Source organism: Pituophis catenifer, unplaced genomic scaffold, assembly GCF_029215685.1.
Source record: "Pituophis catenifer annectens isolate HBS135680 unplaced genomic scaffold, rPitCat1.0.hap2 SCAF_2, whole genome shotgun sequence".
Classification (NCBI taxonomy): domain Eukaryota; kingdom Metazoa; phylum Chordata; class Lepidosauria; order Squamata; family Colubridae; genus Pituophis; species Pituophis catenifer.
In genome coordinates this window covers 131,549,802-131,569,916 of record NW_027256882.1, presented here as the reverse complement: position 1 = coordinate 131,569,916, position 20,115 = coordinate 131,549,802, and the positions used below count along the sequence as shown (strand labels likewise).

The 20,115-nt window shown below is 37.7% G+C and overlaps 1 protein-coding gene across 4 annotated transcripts; it reads right to left on the bottom strand.

Annotated features, from left to right (window-relative positions):
- Positions 1–2,390: 2,390 nt before the first annotated feature.
- On the bottom strand, positions 2,391–20,058 carry PRPSAP1 (phosphoribosyl pyrophosphate synthetase associated protein 1). Of its 4 annotated transcripts, none has more exons than XM_070934607.1 (11): positions 19,948–20,058; positions 18,457–18,663; positions 15,535–15,587; positions 12,388–12,454; positions 11,716–11,888; positions 10,304–10,419; positions 9,204–9,259; positions 7,918–8,063; positions 5,711–5,781; positions 4,605–4,751; positions 2,391–2,564 (listed from the first exon to the last, which is right to left on the bottom strand). In XM_070934607.1, the coding sequence occupies exons 2-11, from the start codon at positions 18,618–18,620 to the stop codon at positions 2,406–2,408; spliced, it is 1,152 nt and encodes a 383-aa protein (XP_070790708.1). In that variant the 5' UTR covers positions 18,621–18,663; positions 19,948–20,058; the 3' UTR covers positions 2,391–2,405. The 4 variants fall into 4 exon arrangements, with proteins under 4 accessions (XP_070790708.1, XP_070790709.1, XP_070790710.1 ...); XM_070934608.1 differs by having other exon boundaries at positions 18,457–18,568; XM_070934609.1 differs by lacking the exon at positions 19,948–20,058 and having other exon boundaries at positions 18,457–18,568; positions 18,658–19,783.
- Positions 20,059–20,115: the final 57 nt, after the last annotated feature.

The following is a 20,115-nucleotide window of genomic DNA, read 5'->3' as shown; positions in this document are numbered from 1 at the left end:
TGTTAATAAGAAAATCACAATAATGGGATAATTAATAATATTAATGAGATAACAAACAGTTTTATACCTTGCCTGGTATTAAATACTTCTAAAAATATTATGTGAAAAGAGAACACTTGACTTCAATATGGTCAAACTGAGAAATGTTTTATCTAAGGGGTTGAGGTATGAAGAGCTGTTTGAGCAAATGAGCTATGAGCAAATGGACTATGAGCAAAATGATGGTTGCATGTATACTTTTTAGAGGTTTGAGGTAATAACAATATTAATGAGAAAAGATACAAAAATGCATCAATAATTTCTTGAAAGCAAGTCTTCCCACTATTTTAATCATTACATGCAAGATCCAGATACCTTATTTTAGGCATTTCTTGTAATGATCAAAGCTGCCAAAAGGAAAATTTGCTAAAGTGAATAGACAGATAATAGCAAATTTAAAAAGAGAAAGAACTGTCCAAGTTGAAGAGGCCAAAATGAATCGGAATGGTTAGAAGAGCAGCAAGATAAGGAATACTAGGAAATGCAAAATAATGACACCGGGGGGGGGGGGGAGGAAACAGGACGACAGTTCCAATACAATGTCTCCAATTTAAGTGTGAAAGGATACAGGATATTGGAGCAGATATAGGAATCAATAAATCCCAAAAGAAGCAAAACAAACTAATCCAAAAAACTATAGATTAAGGAAGCTGAGTAAAATTTGGTCTGGTTTAGGCTTATCTGCATTGTGGGTAGCATTTTTCTCAAATCCACCTCTTGCCTTCCTATCTCTTGCGCCTATTCTACCACAACAGCAGGTTTGGGTTGTTGGCCTATGCAGGTAAGTATGATTTAGACTTTTTCAAACAAAATACAAGTTGAAATAAAATAGCATTAATAGCTGGCTTCATGAAATTTTCTGAAGGAAGTTAATGCTCTTATATTTTAGAAAATTCAAGATCTGCTCTGTAGAAAAGGGAAAACATGCTTACCTTTTGCTACCATATATGCAATTCAGTCTTAATTCAAACGACTTGCAATAGATATGACATTAAGATCTAATTTTCTATTCTGAAGGTCTGAAGATATGCAGGAATTAATCAAGCAAATTCCAAGCAGAGACGAGACCTCTGGAGTGGAGGAAATTCAAGAGATGAAATTTTGGTGTCCTAGGAACACATACCAGAGGGAAAAAAAGAAACTGTGTGGAAGTAGATAGCTTCATTTCCAAGCCAGAAGCTAATGTCTAATAAAATGCTCAAGAATCACTGCACTGGAAAAGAGGCTCAATCATCCCAGCAAAGGCCTTAATGTTAAAATACTGTAGTGTGTGATTGCTAACTTAGTGCTCTAAAAATCAGAGTTCATTTCACTAGGTCTGTGATGGCGAACCTGTGGCACGCAGCACCCTCTCTGATGGCACGTGAGCCGTCGCCCCAGTTCAGCTCTGCTGCGCATGTGCGTGCGCCTCCTGCCAGCCAGCTGGTCTTCGGGTCTCTGCCACGCATGTGTGGGGGGCAGGGTACGTGCAGTGGGGTGCGCATACAAGGGGGCGGGGTGCATGCATGCATGCATAGGGGGTGCAGGGGGGGTGCGCGCATGGGCAGGGGCGAGGCGCAAGCACAGGGGCTGCACACGCATTGTATTTTGGGGGTTCAGGCCTGCTTTGGGCACTCGGTCCAGAAAAGGTTAGCCATCACTGCACTAGGTTAACCATTCTATATCAGTGAATAAAGATGTGTATGGCACAAGATAGGGTTGCACTGAGTTTTCCATATCTTCTAACTAAAATATCCCATCTTATGCCATGCACAAACACAGAGTACAAAATCCCATTGAACTATATATTTTAGCACACACTTTAGTAACCATTATATATAGAATTGCTATGATTCTCTTTTAGGCAGCTAGTCAGGATTACAACATATTCTCTGTAACAAAAAAGAGGTAGCACATTCAACTTTTTACCTCAACTTTAGAAGCAGATAGCATCATACTATGTTATTGTTGATGGAAATGAATCATTGGAAACCGTTTCACAAAAGAAAAACTTGCTGCTACCACGATGTTAAAAATTGTTCCAAAGATGGCAAGGAAAATATATTTTTGTGTGATGTGAGGATATGCATGTAGAGCAAGTCTCAGTGCACCTTTAAAGTCATCCCCCAATTATCTCTCATGATACACAAGATATAACAAGAGCAAAAAGCCACAACTAGCATCATTCAAATAGTTCAGCAATATATTCCAATGCCTATCTGCACCCTGATCCAGTCTCTATGCAGGATTTGTGAACCTCAGCTCAAAATACTCAGCCCTGTTATATTTTTAAAAACACACTATCAACTTTATGGCACTCTTGCTCATATACATACTGTTTGCCCTTCTCTTTAAGGAAACTGATGGCAGAATGAGAAAAAAAAATTTTAATCATCCATGGTAATATTGCGGAAGAGGTAAGCCATAGACTCCCCATTGTGGATGCGACGGATAGCTTCAGAAAGGATCAAGCTGATATCCACAGTCTTTATCTTGGGACACTGCAGTTTTTGTACTTCATGAGGAACTGTATTGGTGACCACAACCTATCAAAGTATAGTAAAAGAAAACGGCATCAGAAAACATGGTTGGAATATCTATTTAGAATCCATCCATGAAAAATATTATCTAAGAAAAAAATCAAGCTAGCAGCTCTTTGGAATTATTATTGGGAAACAGATTATTTATGTATGTAAGATTTCATCAGATAAGAAGGAATTATAGCTAGATTTGAGATTAAAGTATTTGCGATGTCCCTTGGCATGGTTTGAAATGCAGTTAACAGAATTACTGTAAGACATAGAAAATCAAAAATGAATTTGTTTTGGATATAATAAGAGAAAGCAAATCTATCAGTTGCATCACCAGTTATCACTGGTGCAAACAGACGTAAAGGGTACAATACAGGTAGTCCTCGACTTATAACAGTTCACTTAGTGACTGTTCAAAGTTCAACATCGGTAAAAAAAAAAGTGAGTTATGACCATTTTCACACTTATGACCGTTGCAGCATTCTTGTGGTCATGTGATTTACATTTGCCAACTGACTCATATTTATGACGGTTGTAGTGTCTTGAGGTCATGTGATCACCTTTTGCAACCTTCTGACAAGCAAAGTCAATTCACTTAACTGTGTTACTAATTTAACAGCTGCAGTGATTCACTTAACAAATGTGGCAAGGGAAAATCGTAAAATGGGGCAAAACTCACTTAACAATAGAAATTTTGGGCTCAACTGTGATCGTAAGTTGAGGACTACCTATACAGAGTTTACAACTCAAGAATTTGATATGACATCCTCCTCCTAGACAGGATAGTCCTGAAATCACCATGCACTGAAACAAGAGTAAAATAGATCTGGAAGGATTTAGTGCATGTTTATATATGACACGGTTTATGAAATGACTTTAAAAAACCCCTTCAGTATGTATTTCCTTGAAAAGGGAACAAATTTCTCTGACCCAAGAGCGGTAATTATATGCCCCTCTGCTTGACTGGTGGCACCTTAGTATAGTGGTATGGCACTCTTTATTTTTACACAGCTAACATTCTCTGTCAATTCTATAAACGTCTACAACATCTGACATGTAGCTTTGTGTGTAGGTAATCTTAAAGTTGGTAGACACAATGCACCACTCTACACCCTCTGTACTGCTCTGTTATATTTCCTACTTGAAGAAATGTATCTGACTGCTGCCACTGGCAACTGCTTCCTCTCCCTCCACACCATTAATTCAGAAAAACACCTGGGAGGCACAACTTTTCTTTAGGAAAATTATACACAGATCTGAAAGGATAGATTATTTGGACAGGAAGGCATCAAAACAGAGCCCTTTGTTTCCATAGCCTGGAAACATTCAGCACTGAATTATGGCTATATGGAGAACAAACTGTGCTGAAAAGGAGAAAAGCAGGGATCTTAAGGCACAAAAAAAGACACATCTTTTAAAAGAAAAAATAAACCTTAGTAGGTCTCCTGTCTGAACATTTTGTTTTCAACTATTACTTTTTCTGAAATGACAGACTAATGACACTTAGTTTCCAATTTCAACTTATTCTTTTAACCCACGAAAGCCTACTCTCTGCTACAGGTTATTTACTATAAAAAGGGCAGAATGAGATGAATGCAAGTAGAAACTGCTAGAATTTCTCTTTGGGCTCTGTATACACACAGTAGCAGTAACCTCTACGCCTTTGTATCTGCCAATTGCTAATAACTATGGGATATTTCAAAACCAGAACTCTTTAGATAAGAGGCTCAAAATAAAGCTGCAAACAACACTTTCCCTAGAACTGCCAGCAAAGTAAAGTAGCTAGGCATACATACACCTACAGGCAGAGACAATTGGAAACAATTGAACTGAACTTGAAGTAGTTGGATGAAAAGGCGTTATCTCTTTCAAATGCTTTGCATGGACTTACTGTGTGTTATAGATATATTCATGCACATACTCAATTAGATCCCCCCCCCAATAAAATTTGTTCTTTTATTTTAGAGAAGGTTTTTTGGTTCTAGTTCTGCTTTTTGTTCTTTGTTTTGGAAAAAAGACATTCAAATTATTAATCCATTGCATACAGAAACTTGCCTCATCAATTGAGGACTCTTCAATTAGACGTGGGGCATCAGCAGACAACAGACCATGAGTGGCCATGATAAAGATCTTGTAAGCACCACGCTCTTTCAGGATTTCGGCAGCTGCCACAAAACTTTCAACATCATCAATTATGTCATCCTGAGAAGAAAAGCATATCCCAGTTAAATTCTGTAAAAAAAGAATAAAAGGAGCTATGCTCTTGCCTCAAATGCTTTAGCACTAATATAAATTCAAAAAGGTCTGACGAATTAAAAGTATTTTCCTAATGTTAATCCATCATTTTTTTCATCCACAAACATTTTAACAAGTATTTTCTATCAGCACAATATAGATTGCATCTTAAGATGTAATAACTTTTCCCCAAAATTTTTTGAAAGAATTAAAAAAAACAAACAAACAGATAATATTCAAAAATTTAAATTTAACTTTGACTGCATTGTTAGTTACCTCTCCCCCAAGGTTAGATTTACAAAATAGCTGCCCTGATTTAGAAATACACTATGTTCTAGAGACAACCTGGAATATCTGTAATATCTTCGGAAAAGGTCACGTTTCATCGTGACTTCATATTGTGAGAAATTTTTACACAGGTTCTCTCAACTGACATACCTAGTGTCAGGAAGCCAGATTTAACTACAATACCATTGAATTTAGTAACATAATGAAACAACGTACCAAGTTCGTATAATTAAAAAAGATATTAAAAGCTATCCTGCTGAAACTGGCTACAGTAATATATAATATTATATAATCTTAGTAAGACATAAGGTCAGTCATTCCCTTAGAATAGGAAAACTGTATACTGATAACCCTTCAGAATTGTGTTTTGTTTGCACATTTATCAAAACATACAGATTTCAGAAACCAATATTATGTCCTATTATAAACAGGATCGTGTGGATGATGTAGAACATCTGTCTTTAATTAAGCACAGCAAAAGTGGAAAGGGATATTGTGTGACTGCTGAAAAGTGTCAGCATAATCAATATTGGCTTTGAGCCCAGAACTAAAATCCAAGCTATATTCAGATATAAATAATTAAGCAGAGTTCAAACTGAAGATGTTCACATTGCTCTCTGGCCTTTTTCATTCCTTACCACAATTATGGCAATTCTACCTCCAACATCTCCAACTACTGTTATAGGTGGTTTCTCTTTGGCCATCATCACTATAGGAGGGAAACAAACCCAGAACCATAGATTTATTGTACAGTAGGTATACATGTTCTTGCTTTGTAAATTAATGCATAGCATAGTGTTTTACTGTAGTGTTCATATTGCATCACTAAAGATTTATCTTTAATTATTTCCTTATTGGTTACAATTGGATTATGACCAATAAGGAAGTAATTAAAGATATCTCTTTAATTGGATTGTAACCAATACAGAACCAATTACTGTATATGTGAATTAATATACATACATATGTAGATAATATATTGCAAGCTCCCTACATGAGATAAATATATTTCCATTTTAAACCCAAATGCCCTGAGCATTAGTGTGCCTGTCTGACATTTTAAAAAATTACAACCAAAGGCTGAAATGAAATTGGAATCAATCAGACTTGGGATCACTACTAAATGTTAAAAAATCAGACAAAATAATACAGACATATAATAAAGTAGCTGATACTGTACCATTCCAAATGTGATTTCATTCAACACTAGCTGAATACCCGTACTCCGCTACAAAACTATGTGATCAGCTTGATAAATGGACACTTACAGCTTGAAAATTAATGAGTAATTACGATCAGCCTCTCCTCTCCCTTTCTGTCCCTCAGCCTTGTCCCACAGAAGCCTCCCCTATCCTATCCTCTTTCTCTCTCAGCCTTACCCCACAGAAGCCTCCCCTATCCTATCCCCTTCTCTCCCTCAGCCTTGCCCCACAGAAGCCTCCCCTATCTTATCCCCTTCTCTCCCTCAGCCTTGTCCCACAGAAGCCTCCCCTATCCTATCCTCTTTCTCTCAGCCTTACCCCACAGAAGCCTCCTCTATCCTATCCTCTTCTCTCCCTCAGCCTTGCCCCACACAAGTCTCCCCTATCCTATCCCCTTCTCTCTCTCAGCCTTGTCCCACAGAAGCCTCCCCTATCCCATCCTCTTTCTCTTTCAGCCTTACCCCACAGAAGCCTCCCCTATTCTATCCTTTTCTCTCCCCCAGCCTTGTCCCACAGAAGCCTCCTCTATCCTATCCTTCTCTCCCTCAGCCTTGCCCCATAGAAGCCTGTCCTATGCTATCTCCTTCTCTCCCTCAGCCTTGCCCCACAGAAGCCTGTCCTATGCTATCCCGTTCTCTCCAGTTATTTTCAAGTTGGGAGGGGGAGTAGAACGTCTAACTAATTAGCATGAGAGTGTGTTATAATAATATAAGAAATACTAATGCTCTGATGGTCATTTTGAAAAATCCTTTCTTAGTGAGCACCTAGAAGCAAAGAGGAACATAAGTGGCAAATTTCAAGTTTGTAGACTTTACGGTTCTGGAGATTTCGTGATTACGGCGTGAGTGGTTTTTGCTTTTATATATATAGATTATTACTGTAGGAGGCAGTTGTGAAGACAGATTAATTCTGTGTCAGTGGATACTTGGAAGTGAGTTCCACCATGCCCATTTGTGGTGATAACCTTCAATAAAAATTTTAATTACAAACAAACCCAAATGCAAACTAGCTTCCTCAAAATTAACATTTCTGTTTCCAATAAACGGATGGCTACCTACTACTCAAAAGCAATAATTTGCTAAACAGAAATTTACTAACATTTTACTGGCAAATGCTACTTCATTCATAATCTTCCAACACCAATAGAAGCAAATAATTTGCTATTAAATTTCAGCTGATTATAGTGCAATCCAAATCATAATGCTAGCAGTAGTAAATTATACACATTTCTTTACCTATTGCAATATGTACTGTAAAAAGTGGGATACTACTTAAAAGTGCAAACCTACCCTATGTTTAGAAATATTATGTTTTACTTTTACATGCTTGCTGATTTTATAAAATATTCCAGTGTAGACATTCTTCCAGGCATAAACCAAAAGGAAGCAATAAATGTTATTAGAATCTTACTTCTCAATATGCTATTTCTACACTTAGATATGTTTAATCATATAAGCCCCCACTTTCAACATGAAGAAATGCAGTGTAAATACAGATAAATTCTATACTTGACAACTTGACGGGTTAGCCAAATATAACAGATTCCAGATTATCCCGATGTAGAGAAAAATATAATTTGACAATGTGAGTGGACAAGTTTGACAAGCTACTGTGTACAAATATAGAAAAATGTAACAACATACAGGGTAGCTCCAGGCCAGTGCACAACGTAGTATTTTTTACTGTTGGAGGAGAGTGCCGCCCATCATCCATGTCTTGCTCTGTGCACTGAGCCTCTCCATGGATAACTGCCAGGCCTAACCGCAGTCGCTCAGCATAAGACTGGGCCCTGCGTAAGTAGGAACCAAGTATTAGTCAAGGCAAGACTTTCTCTGAGAAGCTTTAAAGATATATTTACTTACCCATTTTTCAAACAAGGTGAAGAAAGGAGTCATGCACGCTTTTTCATCAATTGATGAAAATTAAAATTATGCTTCCTTTCAGCAAAATAGTACAGATGCTTTTGGCCCTTTGATTTTTTCCCCCAATAAGCATTTTTTTTCTATTAAGTATATATTATTTTTAAGCATTCATGGATGCACGAAAAAGCTGTGTTTTCATTTCTGAAAAATGTCTTATTGGGCTTCTAGGGAAAAAAAATGCTATTATTTAGCCTACTGATTTATGCATAAAAGATAATCTAAGCTTTTAATTTGGGGATCTTAATTAAAAATTTCTACCCTAAAGTGGTTCAGTGCATATATCCATTTAATTCCACTTATTAGAGATCCATTTTGAAGGGCATTATTTGGAGAATGATCCCCTAAAAGTTGGAAGTCATCAATAGTTATTGGCATACAAGATTCAATTTCCATGGTTGTGCATAAACCCAGATCTAAAGAGAAATATATAATTTGACAATGTGAGTGGATAAGCACATGGATTCCCAGGAATTCTGTACTAGCATCTTTTCCAGAGATTGTACAAAATGTTCTGAACCACATTTGGTCATTGAATTTTGATCTCTGTACAATCCTACTAGGTGGAATTTTGCAGATAAGAATTTTGTAATATAGGTAGTCTTTGCTTAACAATCTGTCATTTAGCGACCATTTGAAGTTATGACAACCCACAACCCAGTTCCAGAGTTCCAATGGCCGCACATGTCCTTGTGGACATGAAATCGCATTTGGGGCGCTTTGCAACAGACTCACATTTATGACTGTTTGCAGGGTCCCACGGTCACATGACCGCAATTTTCGGTGGTTTCTGGCATTTACTTCCAGTTTAAGCAAAAAATGCTCATTGGATAATATGGATTCATTTATCAACCAACACATTTGATTAACAATTGCTGCAAAACAGGTCATAAAATTGGGCATGGCTACATGGTGACCTGCTTAATTACCATCATGACTTGCAATCATAATTCTGGGCTCCTCTGCACTCATAAGTCAAGGACTACCCATATTCATATCTAAATAAATACCTCTTAGCAGCATCAGGACTCTTTGCTACTATAACTGCATTCCTATAATCAGGAATCTAAAAAAAAAAAAGGAGAAAAGGTTTTGATTTTAAAGCAGTTTGGTTCTGAAAGTAATTGCGTTTACAAGTAATTATTTGTTATTATGTGACTGGGGAAAAATCATTTAAGGACTACCATACTTGGTAACTTTTAAATAAGTGCTGAATCCATTACTATAAAATAATTACACTTCCTTTTTATTTAACTGTGTGAGGGATTACCCATTATAATATGAGAACATGAGGCTAGGTTGTGTGAGAATGTGAGGCCAGGATGAAGATGCCATCATGTTAATATGAAGCAGGCATGTAGACGAAGAGGACAAGAACCAGGAATCTTGTCAAAAAGATCTCTTCACGAGATAGTTAAGAACAAACCAAATTATTAAGGATCAGAGAAGAAATGATACTGCTCAGTCTATACATACATACATAATCAGCAGACAGACAAGGGAGATTGGGGGTTTAACATAGAGATTCCCTCATCCCATTGAGAGTTACCATACTTTGTTTTAAATCAACAAAGCAAGAGCTTTGTGGAATAAAAGGGATTCTGAAGCCTGCCCACTCTTTGAATCATCTTGGACTCAGACATGGCAGTTTCAGTCTATCTAGCTAGTGCCTGGCAGCCTAGTTGAGAAGGATGTTGGTAACGGGGATGAATGCGTGTGAGAGAGCAACTGCAGGTTTAAACATTAGGTCTCCATTTATTCCACCAGAACCTGACATGCCTCATTGTTTGGTTGAAAATGATTTCTGTGTGTTCCTAATCATTTCCTGGCTGTTCAATGGAGTTGCGTGCGTCATAACCTCTAGTCACAACTCTCTGGAAAACCCAGGTAGAAAACACGGGTAGTTGCAAAATCTGCTTGTCTCAATAGGCTGCATGTGTGAATGATCATAACCTAAATTTGGGAGCAGGTGTAACAATACTCAGTACTCCAAAAGTTTTTCTCATTATCTGTACTGTCTCAGTTAGGTATGAGATAATATAGATACAAAAACATCATCTTCTAATAGAACAAAGGTTATGACTATTAAGAGATCAAAATCACTTTATACCTCTTCCTGTATATACTGAAGCAAGAAAGGCGATGCTCTCAAGTTGTCAACAGGAAAGCTAAAAAAACCCTGTATTTCTTTTTGATGAAGATCCATAGTGATGATGTGGCCTAAACCTAAAAACCAAACAAGTATAAAACATTATATATACAACTTCCAACAATTACAGAGGGATAGCTAATTATTTAAGCTGGTACTAACAGCTTGCTATCGGGATGGACTTAAATCACAAGGCAGGAAATCTTATTTTAATGTTTAAAATCGCATTTAGTTATTGAAGAAAGATTCTGTAATTATAATGTGCATTCCTGATGTCTGTTATAACCTGAATACACATTCTTCAGTGTTTCAGGAAAGATTCATACTCTAAGAAGCAAACAAAGGATATTTAATCAAAACTTTTTCAGATTAAAAGAAAGTGGTATAATGATCTTAGCACCAAAAAAGCTGATTAACATTGGTGAAGTCATTAAGAAATGAACTAGCTCCAATTATTTGCAGTTACAGGTAGTCCTCAACTTACAACCACAATTGAGCCCAAAGTTTATACTGCTAAGTGAAACATTTGTTAAGCGAACTTTTCCCCATTTTATGACATTTTTTTCCAAGATGTTAAGTGAATCATTGAAGTTAGTAACAAGATTGTTAAACGAATCTAGATTCCCTTTTGACTTTTCTTATCAGGTTACAAAAGGTGATCACATGACCCCAGGATACTGCAACCGTCATAAAAATGAGTCAGTAGTCAAGTGTCTAAATTGTGACCCTGGAATGCACAATGATTGTGTGAAAAACGGTCATAAGTCACTTTTTTCAGTGCTGTTGTAACTTGAAATGGTCACTAAATGAGCTATTGTAAATCGAGGACTACCTCTATTTGGAGGATATTTTTCTTATGATATACTAACAGAATGTTATATATAACAGAATATACTAACCCATAGCCTTTTACATTATTGATTAAAAAAGGAACATTATCATTTGCATTTTGTGTCCCTTTCTTTCTTACACACAAATATAGGAAATAACACAGCAGGGCATAAACAAGGAAGGAAAAATCACAGATATTTTTAACACAAAGATTTGTCATTCGCTAAGCACACATGCACATGCACACACACATTAGCGGTAAAGCACAGAATCTTGGAATCTGTGATGGAAACTTCTAATCCGCATTTACTAGTGAGTTCATTACTATGGAGTCTCTTTCAAATATCAGTATGAGTGATTCTAAACATGTTTTCTTTTTAATAATTGTTCTGATAGCTTTTCTGCAGAAAGCTATTCTTATAGCAGAAGGCAAAACTCTACAAAATCAGTTATTCTTGTCGCCATCTTTGGTGACAGATCAAATATCGCTTAGATGAACTGCGAGAACTAAAACCAATGTTGCCTCTAATCAGCCCATTTACCTGCTTTAGCCAACATGGAAGCCAGGAGTTTACAGACTATTGAACCTCTCTTCCTCATTTTGCTTTGTTTGCTATAAGGGAAGTAGGGAATTACACCTGTGATGGTTTTGGCACAGGATGTTTTCAGTGCATAAACCATAATCAACAGTTCCATTACTGCAGTGTTCACATCTCTGAAAAGGTAGAAAATACAGATCAGTTATCTCTGTGTCCATAATCCTACAATATCGGATATTTTGTCAAGACAAAATCAATTGTAGGCTATGTTTTACACTACATCATAATTTGCTGAATAGTCCATACATAAAATTAAGGCACAGATTACAAAACACAATAGCTGGGAAAAATAGTTTGTAAATCATTAACAAATTTTTGCAATGCATATCCAGGCAAGATTTAAGACCATGTTCTAGGACATAACATTTTGTATACAATTAATTAAACTATACACTTAACTTGTACATAGTACATTTGAACTAAGAAGACATCCCAGAACAGCAGTAATCATTAGCAGCAAGGATAAACTGTAGTGGGGTTGGGAGAAGAGTATTTGCATGTGTTAATTTCTTAGAAAATTTCATACAGAACTAGTAAACTCAACAGGACAGTTCATTTATCCAAGAAAATGCATTTTAACTTTCACTATTCAAGGACAAGGTACAAAACTCTCACCTGGGAATTGTCTGAATAATGAATACATCTTGTCCTCGGACTGACTCTTTTATTTCAACTCTTGTTTCTGCAGAGAAACACAGGTAGTTAAACAAACTTTGCAAGACTGTCTAATGGTATCCTTAAACTACTAATAGCAGCATTGAAATACACGGGTTGGATGGGGTTAAAAAAGAATCCATTACAAATCTATCCTACTCTAATGAAAATAAAACATATCCTACAGAAATGAATGGCGTTTGAATCTTAAAAGAAATCTGTTATTATATATTAAATTTAAGGACAAAAGTTTTTACACCATAAATATTTGCTGATGTGAATAAATTCTGTTCTCTTTGCCAAGCCATTTCTGTCTGTCTATCCTTAGCCCTAGCTACCCTCCACCTCTTTCTAGATATTTGGAAAGTTGTACTATAGATTCCCCTTCTGAAAACCAACAGTGTACAGTTAACGGGTTGAACTAAAATTAGGGAAAGCCAGATTCAAGTCCACTCTTAGCAATGGATGAGTCTCTGTCTACCTCAAATGGCTGTTGCAGAGAAAAGGAATGGAAGAATAGAATGCTGAGTATATCATTTTGAGCTCCTGGAGGTTCTAATGCACAGTTAAATAATCGTAATAAATAAATCCTCATTTAAAGGGCTTTTGAACAGAAGATTTATCACATTCATAATTCCTCTGACAAGACTTCCCATTATGGCAGGGAGAGAAATATATAATTTATCAAGCAGCTTCTCAAAGCAAACCTGCACACATTAGTTAGACTACGTATATGTCATTGCCTCCAGGTGCAGTGATGAAAAGTTTTCATTGTTTTTTAATCCCTATATAGATCTTTCCCCAATTTATCAACTTTTATAAGCAACAGTAACATCATCATATAGTTTTCATGCTTCTGCAGCTGAGCACAAGACCAAGAAAACATGCAGCTGTAAAGATGGGTGCTTGGTGCACATTCCAAATCATACTTTGCTCTTCAAATCCAGAGCTCTGCACAGCCCCAATGTCAAGACACCTTCCATTCAAAAATTCTGATGCAGCTAGCTCGAATCTGAAATATTGATAGTAGATACAGGAAGACCTTGCTCTGTTTAGCAATTGTTGAAAGTTACGTCTTTGCTGGGGAAAAAAAAATTATTATGACTGTTCCTCACTTTTATGACCTTTTCAGTGTCCCCTGCAGGCACATGATCACCATTTGCATGCTACACAGCTAACTTCCAATATGCAGAAGCTGGCAATAAAATCGCAAGTCACAATCACTTGATGTCTCGCTTAATGACTGTGGGTTATTGGCTTAACAACCACAGTAAAAGCGAGGCTGTAGGTTCATTATCATCAAATAATGTTTCATTTAACAATCATGTTGCTCAATGATAGAGTTGCCAGTCCCAATTGTGGTTGTTAAGTGAGGACTACCTGTATAGCAACTCAGATGTAGGAAAAATCATGTTCCAGTCCAGGACTGTAGAGACCAATTCCTATCTGCACTCAGTTATGAAATCCATTAACTCTCAGGTCTACTTATCTCACAAGATTTTTGCATGGTTAAAAAAACCACCACTTTGAATCCTTGGAAAAACACATAGTAAATTTTGTAAGAATAAACACAGCCTAAGTAGTTCACCACACAGAAATGAATCTAGTTCAATAGTTACCTAGTCATAGACAGAAATATAGAAATGTTTCAAAATGTTGTGGAAGCAACAAGATAATCAAAAAAGGACTACAGGTAGTCCTTTGACTTACAACAGTTCATGTAGTGACCGTTCAAAGTTACAACAGCATTGAAAAAAGTGACTTATGAACATTTTTCACACTTATGACTATTGCAGCACCCCCATGATCATGTGATCAAAATTCAGATGCTTGGCAACTAGTTTATATTTATGACAGTTGCTGTGTCCCGGGGTCATGTGATCACCTTTTGCAACCTTCTCACAAGCAAAGTCAATAGGGAAGCCAGATTCACTTAACAACCAGGTTACTAACAACTGCAGTGATTCACTTAACAACTGTGGCAAGAAAAGTCGTAAAACGGGACAAAACTCACTTAACAAATGTCTCACTTAGCAACATAAATTTTGGGCCCAACTGTGGTTGTAGTTCAAAGACTATCTGGCTCTCATTGGCCATTTTAAAATCAGCAAAGAATAAATAGGATCACGAACAGAAACTACCTTTGGGTTTCAAACTTGTTTATTGTTTTTTGTATGTTTTGCTTACACCTATTGTATCTATGGGTCTTTGGACCCCCCAGATCTGGGGATATTCCATCTCTGATCTTGGATCGAGTAGCACATCCCCCTTTAAGGATGGCCTGCAGTCTGGTAGCCTTCTTGGATTTGCAGTTCTTGCTTGAAGAGCAGGTGCCAGTTGCGGCCAGGAATAAATGTCAATTCTATCTGGTACACACGTTCTGCCATTTTCCTAGAGTGGAGCTCCTGTCACTCATGACCTAGTGGCTTGACTAGTCCATTGTGCTGAACATGGGGCTGGCCTTGAATTGCACCTGGAAAGTTCAGCTGGTCCAGAATGTGGCAGTGTGAGCAGTGATGGGAATGCATCTGTAAGCCCACATAACACTTCTGCCCTGTGGGCTGCATTGATTTCTGGTTTGCTTCCAGGCGTGATTCAAGGTGCTGGTTGTTACCTATAAAGCCCTACATGGCACAGGACATGATTACTTGAGGGATTGCCTGTCTCTGATAACATCTGCCCTTTGATTCAATCCTACGGGATAGGTATACTCCAGGTTTGTCTGATTCAACGCCATCTATTGGGACCCTAGAAGCATGCCTTTTCTATAGCAGTGCTTGTCATCGGGAACTAGATTTCCCCTGAGATTTGGATGGCACCCATTCTGCCATTATTCAGAAGAGCCATGAAGACCTTGTTTTTCGTGCAGGCCTTTGGCAAGGGAGTATGAGCTTCACCATGCTTGCCATATTTAACTTTTAACCTTTATTGTTTTAATGTATTACTATTATTCATGTAGACTAGATTGGTCTGGTCAAGTAGTTTTTCTTTTTGTGAGTTTCTAAATGTAACAAAGAATGATCAGCTTGCATATGCTGTGGCATTTTAAATTGTTTATCTGATTGTTTCTAAGCTTGTATCTCTCATATTTTTATTCTGCTGACATACCTCCATTGGTTTCTTGGTACACCACAGATTTTCCAAGTTCAGCACCAAGACGCCTAAAAGAGAAGTATTTTCAAGATTTAGATTCTGCACAATAGCTTTAAAATGAAACTGTTCATTGTGCAATTATTAGAACAGTAAAGGTCACCTATCTACAACAATAAAACTTTAATTATACTCTATGAAAATTAGAAGTGCAAAGCTGAATCAAATCAAGGCATCTCTTTTCCAGCATACTGTTCCAATAATGGCAACCAGATTCTTAAGGGAGTCCATAAACACAACCTTGCCACACAGAATTTGTGTTTCTAGACAACTGGTATTGGGGCTGGTATTATCTCTGATACTTGAGATAACATAGAACCATTATTATTCCTAGCCACTGATCTGGTTTGCTGCTGTGTAAAGCAATTACATTCCTTTTGCCGCCTAGCCCATCATTAACTTTATATTTACAATCAAGTTAAATTTAATTATTTAAAATAAACACAAATCATAATAAATCACAAATCATAATAAAGCTGTACAGAGTAAAGCATGAATATCATTTTCAATGGTCATCTTGCAATCTTCCTTAATGACTTTTAAAATTTGGCTTCTAGATGTTGTTTGAACCCTGTATTGATCAAACAATCTACAGCTTTCTAAAAATAAAAAAGAAGAGCAACTATGTAATTATGAGCTACGTAAAGAAACTGATTTTGTACCAGAGTCCTATTTTAACACTACATTCATTTCTAATTATATTAAATCTGCAAGTTAAAACCTCCAAAGGCCAACATGCATTACTTTGGAAGGAGTTAAGAAAATGTGATTTATTTATTTACAACGCTCTGCACTTGCAAATATGATGTTTCTAAATGAAATTCTGAGCAAGCCTTATAATTTTCAGTGCCTTGTTCAGTGTTCCCTTCCCTGTTCTTACTAATACTGAAATATTAATTTTATTCTGATTTTATCATATTGAGAATATTTCAAGGGTTAACAATATTACATCAAAATGAACGTATCTTTGGTTTCAGTTATACATATACAGAGATTTTGGGATGAGGTAGGTCTGATATTTTTCATGAAATGAATAATCTTTCAAGGGCATGCTAATACAGCTTTTGGTGAAGTTGCCTATCCAGCTGTTTAGAAAACTGACTGAAGATCAGCTAATGCTAGCAAGTTTCCACACTAGTTAATGGCAACAACATTGCCTCCTCTGACAATCTCACTAGTCAAACTTGGGCTGCTAATTTATGAAGCTAACCAACCCAAACCCACTCAATATGGTAGACTGTGTATAAATATATATACCCTGTTTCCCCCAAAATAAGACATCCTCTGATAATAAGCCCAATCGGACTTTTGAGCGCATGGCAATAAGGCCAAGCACTTATTTCAGGGTTCAAAAAAATATAAGTCAGGGACTTATTTTCGGAGAAACACTGTAGGAGAGCATTGAGTTCCTTAAAATATTAAAAGGGTTACTTTTATAGAATTTAGATCATCTCAAATGAGACAATGAAGAGATATCAGAACAAATGAGGTGGTACAACAAGAACTGACATATTAACCTCCTTCTCTACAAGGAAGAAATTAAAGAAGTAAACCCCACTGGATGAAACTGACAACCAGGTCATAAAAAACAGCTATAGGAGATAGTCCAGAACTGTAGATATAAAGAAAAACTGAACAGAAAAATTCAGAATGAGTAAAAGCTAGTAAGGTATTAGATATTAAGAAAAGGTTTTCCAGCATTATTACCTATTAGATATCTACTCAATGCTGTTTTAACAAATTTTGATAGTGTATGAGAGAAAAAAACCTTGAGACAATATACAAAATCAATCCCTGTATCTACTTATTTCCAATCTCAAAAAGCAATAATAATAGACATGCAATATTTTAAACTTGCATGTAAGAAAATAAGGCTCCAAATATGTGGCACAACTGTGAATACAGAATGTAAATGTCAATATTAAAAAATAACAAGTTGTATATCATAGGTTTTTCTCATGCAATTTTATGTTCCAAAGCATGCTCTCAATAGAAGGCAGCTCAAGTAGGCTGAAACTAACAATATCAATACCCCAGCTTCTCATCTATGCAATGTTAATGGAAAAGTCAACAAGATTATTCCGTTAATAGCTTTCAAATTAGCCATCATGTTGTAGACTGTTTAATCAGTAAAAACTGGGGCCTATAGAATCTTATCAGTAAGTCCCTAGTAGTAAAACATAGGCACTCAGCTTTGACTCTGAAAACTTTGAGAGCAGAGCAAAATTTTTGCTTCTAATCTTGTAAAACCTCAGAGATACACTAAAAAGAAATGCCATCTCTTCTAGCTCCACAGCAACTTAAAATTAATATCACTATTAGCAAATACAGATTTTGGTTGGCTGTCAAAATCAGCCACTGAACCATTAGGTGGGCTGTGCAGGCGCCGAACAATTATCAACAGTACAACCTAAATGTAGTAAATTATACAAAGGAAAAAGGCAATTAAACAATATATTTAAATTGCCCAGCAAGAATGTAAAATACTATATTAACATATAGACATAAAGGGTTTTGTTTCTCAGCTGTATGAATGGAACTAAAACATGCACATACATGACAACTGGTATTTGAAATATTTTAGATTGGACTTTAATAGACAGTAAGCATTCGTAAATGCTTACTGTCTATTAAAGTCCAATCTAAAATATTTCAACTACCAGCTGCAATTTAATAATTCTTACAAGACTTTGCTTCTTTAAATAAGGTTCTTTAGTTTTGAAAAATACACATTCTTGAATTACACTGAAAAAAGTGGAAAACCAATTTTCCTTGGCAATTACTACAACAGGATTTACATCGTCTTATAGTAATTGCCAAGGACTAAAAGTCATTATGAAGAATGAGAGAACACAATGCTAAAAATTGTAATACACTCACTCAGTGATCCTCTTGGCCAGTTCTGTGCAGGCTGCTGAGGAATTTGCTGAGAAGACCCGGTAGCCACTTCTGGCTGCATTCATTGCCAAAGAATCATGCAACCCCCTTCGAACTCGAGAGTGAGAAAACACAGATTTATAAGGCAACAGCAGTTTCCTTGGCATCCTCCTCTTTAGTTCTCCAAATACTAGTATCACTCACACTGCACTGAGATGGTGATGTCGGTAAAAAAAATTCTGGTTAGGAAAGACTTGCCCGTTTTCCAATAATTAGGGCAATCAGAAAAAGTTACATTCAAAGCAGCAGCACTTAAGACATTAGGTGAGGGAAAAGCCCTTCAGTAAGACATAAAACTAATGGAGTCAAGGCTGGGCGTTTGCCTCCAGGAGTCAGAAAATCTTAAAAGCAAATCGTCACACTGATTATCAATACGTGGAAATGTCACAGGCCAAAGAGGTTGGTCAGAGAGAAAAGGAGATTTTTAAGTTTATTTGGGGAGGGGGGAGAGAGAGAGACTTGAGAGGACTGTCCACAATACGATTAGGCAGCGAAGGCAACAAGCAATGAAGCAATGCAATTTGGTTACATTACCAAACAGGGAAGACAGACACAGGAGGAGAGCCAATTTCTCTAGAGACAAAAGGGATAGTTCCAGAGAGGGGAGCGGAGGGGTGTCCTCCCCTCTGGCAGTCCCAAAGAAAGTTAGTTACAGGTAAGCAGGCAGGACTGGATAGGATCTTCCAGGTAGAGACTCTGCGGGGCAAACAGGGGAAGGCAGGAAAATCCCCAATCCAGGAGAGACGAGGAAGTTGGAAAAACGGGGGTTGGAGAAGAAGGGAAAGGAAGCCACCTTCCTGGGACTTGTGGAGGGTGGGGCGGCTGAGGAGTTGAACCTATGCAGCTGATTCAGAGGACCCAGAGACCCGCAGTTCTGACTGAGGCGAAAGGAAAGGAGACCCTTTTCCCCCACTGGGAAAATAGAGGGAGCCAGACGGTGTGTGTGGGGGGGGGGATAGGCAGAAGAGCGGGATTAAAAAACGAGACAGGTTTCGGAGGAAAATCGTAGGGTGAAGGCGCGGAGAGACACACACAAACGCAGAAAGAGCGAGGAGAGAGCAATAGGATGAGGCAAGACGGAGGATTCGAGCAGAAGCTTCCGGAGAAGCAGAGGCAGCTCCCGGGCAAAAGTCACTGAGGCGGCCGTGCGAACGTCCAGGCTCCCTCCCGCTCCAGCGATTCTCTTGGCCCCCAACTCGCTCTCAGCCTCAAACTCGGCGAGGCTCAAATCCGCCAGCACGCTCAGAAGAACACAGAGACGCCGCGCTAGAGCGCCCCCTCCCGCTCTCAGCGGCCATTTTGTCTCCGCGCTTCGCTGCTCTCGCCTGTTAAGACGCAGACATATTGAGTGAGGGCAGAGGGGAAACGGTCCGTCGCTAACCTACCTACCGCTTTTCCCCCTTTAGCGCACAGGCAGACCTTCGGTCGACTCACCTTTTAAAAATTAAAACGCCGGACCACTCAGTCTACGGTTTCATGCACCTTTTTTAAACAGTGGATTCTTTTCCATCAATAAAGATGGTTACCTGTCTTGGCGGGCCAAGTAACCGTTAACAGGGGGAATCTCCTTGGAGAGGAACTTAATGGTCGTTGCAACGGAAG

Coding starts and splice junctions, on each gene's coding strand:
- PRPSAP1 (XM_070934607.1), bottom strand. CDS start 18,620: ATGCCAAGGAAACTGCTGTTGCCTTATAAATCTGTGTTTTCTCACTCT. Junction 12,455..15,534: donor GTACCAAGAAACCAATGGAG/GTATGTCAGCAG, acceptor GTTTCTCTGCAG/AAACAAGAGTTGAAATAAAA. Junction 8,064..9,203: donor AGTCCTGATGCTGCTAAGAG/GTATTTATTTAG, acceptor CTACTTACGCAG/GGCCCAGTCTTATGCTGAGC.